This window comes from Myripristis murdjan, chromosome 9 (assembly GCF_902150065.1).
Source record: "Myripristis murdjan chromosome 9, fMyrMur1.1, whole genome shotgun sequence".
NCBI lineage: Eukaryota > Metazoa > Chordata > Actinopteri > Holocentriformes > Holocentridae > Myripristis > Myripristis murdjan.
In genome coordinates, this window is record NC_043988.1 from 32701202 (window position 1) to 32714346 (window position 13145).

General features: G+C 42.3%; 1 protein-coding gene across 1 annotated transcript in view; it reads left to right on the forward strand.

The window, feature by feature from the left end:
* prkg2 (protein kinase cGMP-dependent 2) overlaps positions 1–13145 on the forward strand; it is a 39652-nt gene that overhangs the window by 15376 nt on the left and 11131 nt on the right. The window contains exons 5-10 of the mRNA XM_030060265.1: positions 3772–3877; positions 5044–5107; positions 8806–8883; positions 10744–10838; positions 11390–11458; positions 12486–12584. Of these exons, the coding sequence (XP_029916125.1) occupies positions 3772–3877; positions 5044–5107; positions 8806–8883; positions 10744–10838; positions 11390–11458; positions 12486–12584 (511 nt within the window). The remainder of the gene's footprint in view (positions 1–3771; positions 3878–5043; positions 5108–8805; positions 8884–10743; positions 10839–11389; positions 11459–12485; positions 12585–13145) is intronic.

Here is a 13145-nt window from a genome sequence, read left to right on the forward strand (position 1 = left end):
CGCGTTCGGCGGATGTCATCGCACGCCGCCGCCGGGCTGGCCTGTCCGCTAACGTGATGCTCGGAAACATCACAGTGCACCTAAAAATAAACCTTCAGTCTTTTACAGCGCAGGGATGGGACTCTTATTGCAGACGCTGATCGGGCTTCATTTGGTAATACTTTATAAATGTGGGCATACATTTAAAATTAAAATTAAAATTATATGAACTAAAAATGTGTTAAAATGATTTTATAAATGCCTGCATGTATCACTTGTGCTGCAAATGGGAAGTGTATTCCCAAGAACTTCGCCTCAGGAAAAAAAAAAAAACACTTCATTTATATTTCACCTTTCATACAGGGGATGTAGCTCAAAGTGCTTTACAACGTGAAAAAAAACAAGAGCATAAAGCAGGCATTACTTCACAATAAAACTAAGCAACCAAATGAAGAACCAAACAGAGGCAATGAAAAACAAATGTTAATAAGATCTATAAAGGATGGAAGTAAAACAAATTAAGAAACAGTAACATATGTAGAAACAAAATACAAATGAATATAATCATCCTGACTGGATTGACATCGAAGGAAGTAAAAAAAAGAAAGAAAGGAAGGAAGGAAAAACTTCAGCATGAGGTAAAACGGTGCTTTCAGTGAAAAAAAAGAATATTCTTGAATACATCAGCAGGATCTGCTGGTGAACACTCAGAGAAATAAAATAAAATAAAATAAAATAAAGTGGTTTGAGCTAAAAAAATTTTGACTGAAAGCTCATTGGATTTGGGATTTGGGTTGACTGACGTCTCCGTCTGTCTCACTCCCTTGAATCCAGATTGTTAGAGTTATTTTAACATCCAGGCCTGCAGTAAGTACAGCTGAGTTCGTATTATTATTATTTTCATTATCGATGAACCTGTTGATTATCTTCTCAATGAGTCGATTAGTTTTTGGTCTGTGAAATTTCAGAAAATGGCGAAAAATGTTGATCACAGTTTCCCACAACGCAAAGTGACGTCCTCGACTGTCTTTTTGTCCATAACCCAAATATACTGAGCGTCATAAAGAACCAAAGAAACCAGAAAACATTCACATTCGAGACGCTGGAATCAGAGAATTTGGACATTTTCTTCTCAGAAAAAATGACTCAAAATGATTCAGCGATTATTATAGCTGGTGATTAATGTCACAGTCGGCAACTAATCGATTATTCGACTAATCTGTACATGTGGATGTGACTAATCCTAGTCCAGGCCTCGCCCGGGGTCGACTGAGGACGAGTCCCAGTTTGATCTGAGGTTAATGTGTTTGACCGGAGAGTGAGTCCACGCCCCTGCCCCGTGGCCACAGGACCGCCACCCTGAGCCGCTGAACCTCCCTGCCAGCAGCGTCTGACAGGGGTGATGTTTGTGTGATTTAGCAGGACAAGTGCAGTCGGTTGGTCGTGATGTCATCACTGTGCTGCTCCCGAACCTCAGCCACGAGCGGTCACTGCACCGCTTCCTCCTGCAGGGCCTCTGAAATGACTATTGCATATTACATGAGATTTGTTTAATCTAAAAAATATGAGTCGTGTAATTCCTAAAACAATCAGCTTTCTGAGAGTTTGATCACTGCAAAAACACAAAATCTTACCAAGATTATTTGTCTTATTTCAGGTCAAAAATGTCTTATTTCTAGTCAAAATATCTCATTACACTTAAAATAAGACATGATCACCTCAGAAGTGATCATGTCAAGTGATTATGACTTGATTATTTCAAGTGAAAATTCAATTGAAATAAGTGAAAATTACATAGAAACAAGAAACAAATTTTGCCAATGAAACAAGCAAATTTTCACTTGTTTCAAGCAAATTTTCATTTGAAACAAGAGACAACTGTCTAAAAACAAGTTACTTCTGAGGTGATCATGTCTTATTTTAAGTGTAATGAGATATTTTGACTAGTAACAAGACATTTTTGACTTGAAATAAGACAAATCATTTTGGTAAGATTTTGACTTTTTGCAGTGATAAAGCACATTTCATCTTCAGTTTTCCATGCTGGTTTCCTGAAGGTGTCAGCTGAGTGTTTGTGGTTTAAATCCGCTGCCATAGTCGTCGAGTGAGGACGTTTGTTTGGTCACCATGACCAAAAAATCCAGAAAATGGATCAGTGGTTGAAGCGTAGCAGCGATACAGCTGGAAACAAGGAGGAAGCAGAGAAGAAGAAGCAGAAACAGAAACAAGAGAATCTCCTCAGTAGCAGGTTGTTGTTTCAGACGCTGATGGAGCTGCACTGACCTTCGGCAAAGAGGATTTTTTTCACCTATGATTGTTTTTAGGGCCCTCACCTCTCTGGAAGAGGGCCCTATTGTATTTCGTTCGTTTCTTTTTCTCCTTCTTATTATTACGTCTCTTTGACGCTTAATTTGACCCCCTAAACGTGCTCAAAAACTCACCAAATTTGGCACGCACACCAGGTCTGTGCGAAAAATTCGATAAAATCAAAAATCGAACCCCCCAGGTGCAAAAATGGGCTCAGTAGCGCCACCTAGGGACGCAAAGGCAGCCCCTGCGTCCCACAGGAATGTGATAGAAAGACCAAACCAGCGCCGAAATGTAGATCTCATTAAGCCTGACATTTTTCGTGCTCGTGCCCCCCACCTAAAACCAACAGGAAGTCCGCAGTTTGCGTTTGAAAGTCACGTTTTCGCCCAAATTTCCACTTTGCATGAAATCTATCTTTTTTGTTTTTTTTTGCACTGGTAGGTGGTACTTGGCTAAAAGATAATATTTCAAAGGGGGTTCATCACTGAAAAAAGCTTGAGAACCACTGAGATATTTAGACGCTACAAAGTTTTCAAAGCTGGAAACTGATCAGATCGATGAGTCTTTGCAGAGGTAGGAGTCTGATTGGTCGGAGGTCCTGCCCTGTCAGAGACGTCGGCTGAGGTGATAAGAGAGTGAAAGTGGCTGCTCTGGTTTTGCCATCACGACGCACCGAGACAGTTCAGATTAGTTTCCTTCGCCCGTTCACACGGCGGCCTGCTCTCACCCGGCACGCAACCCGACACTCCTCTGACCCCTCGCTCGAGTCGCAGTGGTTTGCTAAAGCCGAGGCGAGCGGAATCAGACGGGCCATCAGACAGAAGCAAACAAGCTTTTGCGCGGCCGTGTTGACAAAGGCTTTACATCATATCCACGGCGTCGCATTCTGATTGGTTATCGCCTCTTCGGCATTTGGGAGCCGCATACCATGTATGTGAGTGCTCTTTGTCCGGAGGGTCCGCGAAGGACATATTTGTATATTTAACCAAGTAATTGGCTGGTGTTCCTTTGGGGGATGGAGAGGGTGGGTCCGCTCCGAGTTGACCTCAATATTCTGAGGAAGGAGGGGGAAAAAAATCCCTCACAGATTGATTCATGACTGTCATTGAGTTGTTCTTTTTTTTTTTTTCAATATAACATGAACTGGATAAAGGGTAATCCTGTCTCACCACCATGTTGGACAAGGGCAGATTACAGTGATTCTGCCTCTTTGTTGGTGGCACAGGGTTCAAATTATACTGGAAAAAATAGGAGAAAGATCAAGGAGGAATGGGAGAAAACATAGTGATCCTTCCTGTTGTTGTTGGCGTGTCTTTGCCCCGCTGGCAGCCGTTCTCCAAGCTTGTCGTGCTCTCTATTGAAGCCAGCTGGGCTCTGCCTCGTGTTTACGGGTCGGGGGCCGCAGGTTAACCAGTTTCCAGGTGAAAGGTCGGAGGCTGCGGCGTGTCCTCGTGTCTGACGGATGTGATGTTGCTCTTGCAGCCGTGAACAAGGTGAGGACGTGGGCCCTGGACCGCGAGGTGTTTCAGAACATCATGAGGAGGACTGCGGAGGCGCGCCACGAGCAGTACCGCAACTTCCTGCGAAGGTCAGCCTCACGTTGATGAATCGACCGCCGCTGTCAGCTGACAACCACCAGCCACACCTAGGACGTTACTCAGTCTCATCTTTAGTGCTAAAATGTTGGTTTTCTTAAAAAAATCTGCCAGTGAGATGAGATAATCCCACTTGTTTCTGGCGCTAATCAATTTATTTCCAGAAATTTCTTGGATCAAGTGTCATTTTCTTGATCCTAGCGGGCTGATCTGCCTTGTTTCAGCAGATTTAGGCTCGTTCCCAGAAAATTTCCTGAAACAAGTGAAACTGCACTGGAAACAAGATGATTTTATTTTCACATATCTGAAGAAAAACAAACAAACAAAAAAAAAATAAAACACAATTCTTTGAACATTTGTTAGGAAAAAAACGTTAATTTCCTTCCCTGTTGGATTGTTATCGAAAAGCCTCAGATAAATTGATGATTCTCCCACATATGCAAGACAGGAGGGAAATTGGCGTGCACTGCAAAAAGTCAAATCTTACCAAGATTATTTGTCTTATTTCAAGTCAAAATGTCTTATTTCTAGTCAAAATATCTCATTAGACTTAAAATAAGACATGATCACCTCAGAAGTAACTTGTTTTTAGACAATTTTCACTTGTTTCAAGTGAAAATTTACTTGAAACAAGTGAAATATTCTGCCAATGGAACAAGCAAATTTTTACTTGTGACACAAGTGAACAAGTAAAAATTTGCTTGTTTGCTTGCTTATTTTAAGTGTAATAAGATATTTTGACTAGAAATAAGACATTTTTACTTGAAATAAGACAAATACTCTTGGTAAGATTTTGACTTTTTGCAGTGTGAAAATTATACGTTCAGTCGGCCAATTGAGTTTTTATGCATTTTATGCCTAAAAGACACTTGAAAATCTAAAGTAGGCAGAGGCGCTGTTTGTATGAATGCTATCAAAGTCAGAATAGTTAACTTTAGGGTAGAAAAAATGAACATGAAATTTACTGAACAAGGTGATGTGACTCTCTTTAAATAAACAATGCTGTCATTTACACTCTCAAAAATGATATTTCATTGGCTTGACAGAGGATATGCACTTTTTTTATAAGAGCTGATTGGCATCGTGTGTATAACCTGGAGCGTAATGTCCATGTAGAGGGCGACTGTCATCATCTGTGCCTCGTCTTTCTCTCCCGCAGCGTTTCACTCCTGGCAAACCTACCTGAGGACAAGCTCAGCAAAATCGTGGACTGTCTCGAGGTGGTAAGTTCTGTCAAACTCTCCGGGACATTTTCATGTTCGTTGTTGTGCCTGAGTGTTGCACAACCTCCTGACAGCTCGTGGGAGCCCCGGCGTCGCAGATAGCTGCTGTCAAAATATCATTACCATTTGGCCATATACCATTACTGCATGTCAGCATATTCTGTCCACCTCCGGCCGGTGAAACCTCACAAATTGCCTTGTTGATGAACAGCGCCGATATTATTCCTGTCATCGCCGGGCCCTGTATATTGTTACCATAATTATTTGACCAAGGCCCCAGAAAGTGTTTATTCAATGGGGGACGAGTGATTTCTTAAAGATGTGCGAGTGACAGGCTTTTGGTTCGAGAAATGTATTAAATGTGTGTGTGTGTGTGTGTGCGTGACTGTGTGTGTGTGAGTGCGTGTGTGTGTCTGCCTCTCCCTCTCTGAGCATTGTATTTCGATGGTGAAAGAGAAACCGGCGTGGCTCTTGTCAGCCCCCGGGTCAAAAAAGCAGCTCTCAGCGTCTTTTCACAATGAAAACTTCAAGGACGTTTCTCTCGATTGTTGGTCCCGCTGCTCTCCGGGGCCGAGAATTTCCTTATTCAATCATTTCTGATGGAGCTGATTATGTTGCGTCTCGGGGGGGAAGCTGCATGTAACCCGATATTGGTGCAGATGTTCCTGTAGAATCAGGCAGATAATACTGAAGCCCCCTGTCATTAAACAGCAGGGGAATGGAATTCAGTGTGTGTGTGTGTGTGTGTGTGTGTGTGTGTGTGTGTGTGTGTGTGTCAGAGCCAGGACTACGTTTCAGGGTTGTCTGTCAGGTTTTCAGTCAGATCAACATGTTGTGGTCTGAACATTTCTCTGAGGCAGAGCTCTCATTGGTTGAATTAAACCTCAGTGGGCGGGGCCACAGAGCCAATCAGACAGACTGAACTAAACATGAGAAAAATCTAAATTTTACACTTAAAATTGAATTTTAAAAAATAGTGAGTTTCTCCTTGCATGACCTTGGTGTTTGTTAGCAGGCCGGCTGGTTTAACTAACGATAACCTGGATAAGTTGGTTTGGCTCAGTAACAGGCCGGGTGCTGGGAGCTGCAGGCTTCAGTTACTTGGCCAGAAAAACTGTGATTCTTTGGCTCCGCCGCTGAGATTTAACTCAACCAATGAGGTTGTTTCTGCCTCCGAGAATTATTTGCATGACTAAAACTCCTGTCTGCGTCAGTTCAGGGGAATTCAAGTCTCTGGGCTCTGCAGTAGGCAGTGAGGATCTCAGAACTGACGGGCCATGCTCACTAAAATGACATAAGCAACTGTCACACAGTTACATTTCACTTTTTAGGTGTTATCTGACACTTTCATCAGGAGCAAACCAAGAACAACAGCAGAATAAGATTAAATTCCTTTGGCCCAAAACATAAGGAAGTGCAAAAAAAACTTTGAGAAAGTGAGTGTAAAAGAGGTTTCAAAAAAATAAAGATGGGTTAGGTCATATTAGAGCAAGTAGATGTGGACTGTACGGGAGAAGGTGGTGTGGTTTGAAGGGAGGAGGAGTTCAAGTGTTTCTCGACGAGATCGGCTCGAAGCTTTTGACTGAATACGTCCCGTTTGTCTCCTGAAAAGGCAACGCTTTGGCTCGACGTGAAGGCAGTGTTTCAGGCTTGGCAGCTTGGAATAACAAACCCAAGACACCATTCAAACTCTGTCACACCAGCGCACAGACATCATCCAAACAAAACCGTCACAAGCAAAACCTCGTTATGTTGTCTGCGCCGTCAGGGACGGGTGTTAAACTCGGCTCTCCTCAAGTATAAACGGGGCGAGAAACGAGTTTGGACGCTCGAGGAAAACGCCACTTGTGTCGAGAGCGTCGGCCGTAAACACGGGGGAATGTTTACGCGTGGTTGCTCTGATTTGTTTGTTCACTTTTTACCGAGGAGGTCCTCCTCTGCCTACTGTCGAATGGATTATAGCAGCGGACAGTTCTCTGAGCTGCAAGAATTTTGGCACTCATCCCAGAGAACATTTCATCCTGGTCACCTTCATTCTTTGCACTTCTCCTCTTCACCTAAAAGCTTTGGAAAGGAAGGCGATCTTGCGGCACGCTGACTCAACAATCCGGCTTTAAAGCAAAGAGTTTGGCTTGTCATTTCATTTTTGACGGACAGGCGGGACGTAGCGGCTGAGAGAGCACGCGATGTCTCTGAATGACATGTCACAGAAAACACTCCCCAGCGTTTGATTCAAGTGTATTTCCATGTTTTGATTCGGTTTTATGACGTGTCGTAAAACTGACTTAAATACTGAAACAAAGTCTCTCAGTCAGAGTGTGATCTCGTCCCGCTGGAGGACGAGGTGCAACGGCCCTCCTGCCTCCTGCCTGAGAGCACACCATTATCAGGAAAAAGCCTTTGAATTAAAATCTGCCTAGAACTGGATTGGACATTTCCAATTGAAAATTAGTCCTTTACCTCAGTGTGTGACTGTGTATCAGGGCCACTGTAGGAAAAAAAAAATGGAGCCAGGGGAGGTTTGGGTAATATTCTGAGCAAATTTACTAGAAAAATCTCACAAATTTACAAGAAAAAACTGTGTTTGCCGTATATAAGGCCTGCAGCTGATGACCTCATTGCATGGGATTTAGGAACAAGGAAATCCTGCTGATTTCAGCCCAGAATCCCAACATTGTTTTCTTCTGAATCGGCCCATCATGGCAACGTCTCTTCAAAGTCCAGATGCTGATGAGAAGATTGTGATTCTGGGCTCAAATCACCAGGATTTCCTTCCTACCAAATCCCAGAGTGAAAGAAAAAACTATTTTTTTTTTTTTAGATTTTTTTCTCATAATTTTGCAGCTTTATAATCACAGAACATTCAAGTTTTTTCTCATAAATTTGTTAGTTTTTTCTCATACATTTACCATTTTAATCTCAGAGAATATCCAATTTTTTTCTCATAAATTTATGCCTTTAATCTTGGAAATTCTGTTTTTTTTTCTTTCGCTCCCCCGGCTCTGTATTTTTTCTTTCTTCTAATCACTCCAATCAGACTAATTACTCCCGTCTTTTCACTCTAGTGTTTTATATAATAGGTCCCAGGCTTGTTGTAGGTCTAAGATCATATATTGCAAATTCCAGGAGACACTAGTGTGTTTTAAAAAGCGGCTGACGAGTTCGACTTCCTGTTGAGAAATGGCCTGTCACAGGTTTTGCGTGTTGTTGGCTGCATGAACGGAGAGAAAGCTAGATCGGTGGTTCTCAACCCTGGTGAAGGCATCAGTGAGTGGATTTATAAAGTCTTTACGTCTCCTTTGCAAACCCCCAAATAATTCTGCAATCTCGTTAGAGTTCTGGAGCTTGGGTTTTAAAACGGCCGCAGACCGACCCGCCGCTCAGTCCTCAGGTTGGATGCACATTTCAAGCATTAACCAAAGAATTTCCTTTACAAATCCACATTCGCCTGAAATCTCCCGCTGACCTCTGGCTGGGGTTTTGAGCGCCGGGTTGAGAATCACTGAACCAGATGAACGAAAGTGCAGCATTGACGACCGCAGTCCAGAGCTCCCGTCCCGCAGGGGCCAAGCTACCAGGAATCAGACTGGCCCGGGTCGATGGCGAAATCAATGCCGTGCTTCAGCTCTGACTGTTGTCGTCCACCCCTCCCCCATCTCTCTCACCTCCCCACCCCACCCACCCTCCTGCCTCATCAGGAATACTATGACAAGGGAGAGTATATCATCCGGGAGGGAGAGGAGGGCAGCACCTTCTACATCATCGCCCAGGGAAAGGTAAAGTATCACAGAAACACACCACACACACGTCACACCCTGAATCTAACTCGCTCCTAATCTGGATTATATCCTTAACCCTAAACAAAGACCTTGAAAAACAAGCGGAGCCGCTGAAAAACATCCTCAGTTTGGTCAAGAAGGTCTAAAACACCACGACACAACACAAGCATCAAAGTGAAGAAGATGCACAAACTAAAACAAACTGTGATCGCATAAATTAGACAAACACACACATCGTCTTCATGCTGAGAATCTTCCATTCACAGGGAAAAATATATATGGAGCTAGGAGAGGGGAAAATATTCTGAGGGAAAAAGTCAGAAGCTCAGAGATTAAAGTCATAACTTTAAAAGAAAAAAATGAGATTATAAAGTCACGCAAAAACTGTTTTCCTGAGTTTTTTTCTCTGCAATTCAGAGAATGTTGAGTTTTTTTCTCTGAGTCTCTCTCTTGTTTGTCCATACATTACAGCCTTTAAAATTAATTACTTCACAAGCAAGGTTACTGCAGAAATGAACAAAATGCATCTAAAATGACAGTAAAATTTTGTTGCATTTTGTTGTGTTGAATGTTTTGATATGGCTGTGGTCAGGGGGAAAGCGTGCACCGCCTCAGCAGTGGGTCGCAGGACTGGGCGATATCTGATATTTAATTAAAGGCCGGTATCGGCACTAACATTATTTGGGCAGAGAGGGGCGTGGCCATGACTCACCCGCCTGTCCGCCTGATAAGTCAGTAACCTGACACCAGGCTGCAGCTCCTCAACCAAACCAGAGAGAGACATATGTTGTTTGGGAGGAAGACGGCTAATACAGGAAATGGATCCACCGCCGCCCATCCATCCCCCTCTGTCCCACAACCCCCTGACCAGAGAGGGAGTAAAACCTGAGAGTAAAAACAGGGGAAGTGAAGGTCACAGAGGTCAAACGGGACACTCAGCTGAAGCGCCGCCTGGTCGTTACGGCTCTGATGTCACTGTGGCGAGTCTCTCAGACGGGACGGTGCCACACGCGGGCCGTCTGACCTCTGCTGGGGCGGGACACGGCGTTTTAAAGCCTCACCAGCGACGCAGAGGGTTCAGCGTACTCCCCAACATCCAGGCGGCCGCAGCGGTTTGTTTTAATGGGCGGTGTTGGAGCAAATGTCCATCAGAGAAAACAGAGGATGGCCATGTGACTCATTTGTGGGGTGTTTGAGTTGAGTTGGGGCTGGACACTGAACTGAAATTTACCAAATCTGTGATACGGCTAAAAGCAAGATCTGAACTGCAGGAGGCTGCAGGTTTTTTTTGGATAAAGATAAAATGTGAGTTAAAACACCGTTATGAATGAAGTGCTGTGGTGCTCATTCTGGTGGTGGAGATTAATTTTTTCCCATATAAATGGAAAAAAAAAAGATGGAAAAATGATCACTGCATGAATTTAATTATATCACAATCAAATATGGGGAGGGGTAGATATTCTGAGGAAAAACTCTGAATTTCTGAGATTTAAGTCATAGATTAACGAGCAAGAAAACTTAGAATGAGATTAAAGTGGTAAATTTACAGAAGAAACACGCAAATATATGAGAAAAAAGTTCTGAGATCATAAAGTCACAGTTTTTTGAGAAAAAATAAATTCTTGTCAAGTTATGAGAAAAAAAATTACACATTTCTCAATAATCAATCATTTCTGAGACTATATTGTCACAAATTTATCACATTTTTTAAAAAAAAAAAATCCTAAATTTGTGAGATTTTTTCACATTGGACGTACAAATACGGCTGGTGAACAAGAGACTGCACAATAAAGACAGAGCACTCACTGTGTGTGTGTGTGTGTGTGTGGGTGTGTATGTGTGTGTGTGTGTGGGCAGGTGAAGGTGACACAGAGCACCGAGGCCCACAAGCTGCCGCAGCTCATCAACTCGCTGCACAGAGGAGAATACTTTGGAGAGAAGGCGCTCATCAGGTAAACACACACACACACACACACACACACACGACCCTTAGTTTCAGTTTTTATTTCACTTTGGATTTTGTGTTTTCAGTTCAGTTTAGTTTCAGTTTTGTTTCCATGTTGTTGTGCTCACACATTTGACTAAACTGACAAACACAAAAACTATATCTATATATCTCTATATATATCTGTCTATATATAGATCTATATCTATATCTATAATTTTTTGCATATTTTTACTTTCTTTTTAGTTTGTTTTGTAGGTACACAATATCGTATCAGTTAATTTTTGTTTTTTAAGTCAAGTTTGTATTTTTATTTCAGTTAACTAATATGTTTTTTTCACACTCACTTGTAGTTTTTATTTTAGTTGTAGTGAAGTATAATAACGTTGGTGCCCACCAGGTGTTTCTTCTTGTTTATAGTGCAAATTGGTATTATATTAATGGTTTATTATTTATGTTGGTGAGAAGTTATTACATCGACAGTTGCAAGAAGCTGTCCTGTAGTGTGTGTGTGTGTGTGTGTGTGTATGTGAGATGACATCTCTCTGCCTCTTTCAGCGATGACGTCAGATCGGCCAACATCATTGCGGAGGAGAACGGGGTGGAGTGTCTCGTAATCGACAGAGAGTAAGTATTCTGAAATTGTCTCATGGTGGCAAATTAACTCCAGCCTCATCCCTTTTTTGATTAAAAAGTGGTCATATATGTGTTTTATTGTGAAGCTGCAGCGAACAATAAGGTTTTAAGCCCAGATTTAAATGCGCTAGCTGTTGCAGCAGTGCTCAGGTGTTCAGGAAGCTGCTCCACAGGTGAGGAGCAGAGGAACAAAAAGCTGCTTCACCTGGTTTGGTTTGGACTCGGGTAAAAACACAAGCATGCCTCTCCCAGACAAACTGAGGGCTCTGGAGGTAAAACAGATATATATCGACCTTTTAGTGCTTTGTAGACAAGAACACACAGGAGCCGGAGCAGAGATTTGAGAACTGGTGTGATATGCCCCACTCCACGGTGTTAGTGTAATCTGAGAGCATGGTGATGTTGAATAGAGGGAGGCCCAAGTATGGACCCTTGAGGAACTCCACGTGATCCGTAATTACCAGCACAGTGTCTTGCACAGTGTCAAAAGTCCCAGCCAGTGTGTTCCAGTGTGTCGAGCTGCATCTGTAGGGAGACAAAACTTATGGAGCCGGGGGAGGGAAAAAAAATGAGAAAAAACTTTAGATTAGAGATTTAAGGGGTAAATTTCCGAGAAAAAAACCCTGAAAATTCTGAGATTATAAAGTCATAAATAAAAAAAAACCCCTGTGGTTTCTTGACCAAAACAAAACAAAACAAAACATTAATTTGTGACTTTATAATCTCAGAATTTTCTTTTTTTTTTTCATAAATCCACTTTAATCTCAGAAATTGTGAATTTTACTCTCAGAATACTGCCCCGCTCCCCCAGCTTTGTACTCCCAGCCCCCCGCCCCCACCTCCACCCACCAACAGCAGCCTGTCATAATATACCGTCATAATTTCTAGGCGTGATATAATCTTTTGAGAAAAATTCTTAATCTTGTTGAGAGTATCCAGTTAATTGTTAAATAACTGAGGTGTTGGGATTATGTAATCTATAGTCTGCACTGCTGGTATGTGCTTGTTGTTTTTCCAGGACGTTTGATCAGACGGTGGGAACCTTCAACGAGCTGCAGAAATACCTTCAAGGCTACGTGGCGACGCTTGATCGTGACGACAGGAAGCGACATGCCAAGTAGGTGCAACGCTTTCCACTATGTCTCAACTTTGTCTTTGTCTTGGATTTTCCCTGGATGAAATCTGAGTTTCTGCACTGTAGATGGCACTGTCTTCACAACAGCCATTGTAGGGGGAAAAAGAAACTATGGATCTGGGGTAGGGGGAGATAATAGTCTGAGAAAAATGGTAGATTCATGAGAAAATCGCCATTTGCCATGTCATGCCTGCAGCTGATGACCTCACTGATGACCTCAACCTTGCAAACGGAAGCGATGTGTTTCCTTGTCCAAAAAAAATGAAAAGAAAAGCTTTTTTTCCTTGCAAGTTTTTATTTTATAATCTCAGATTTTTTTTTCATAAATTTGTGAGGTTTTTCACAGAAAGACCTCACTTTAATATCTGAGTTTTTTTTTTTTTTTTTTTTTTTTTTTTTTTTTTTTGGAAAAGCAGTGGGTTTTTTTTCTCAGAATATTACCTTCTGCTCCGGGCTTCATATTTTTTCCCCCACAGTGGTCCTAATACGCCACTGTAAGTCTGTGAGTGCCTTAAGCAAAGACATATGGAACAATACCATTTA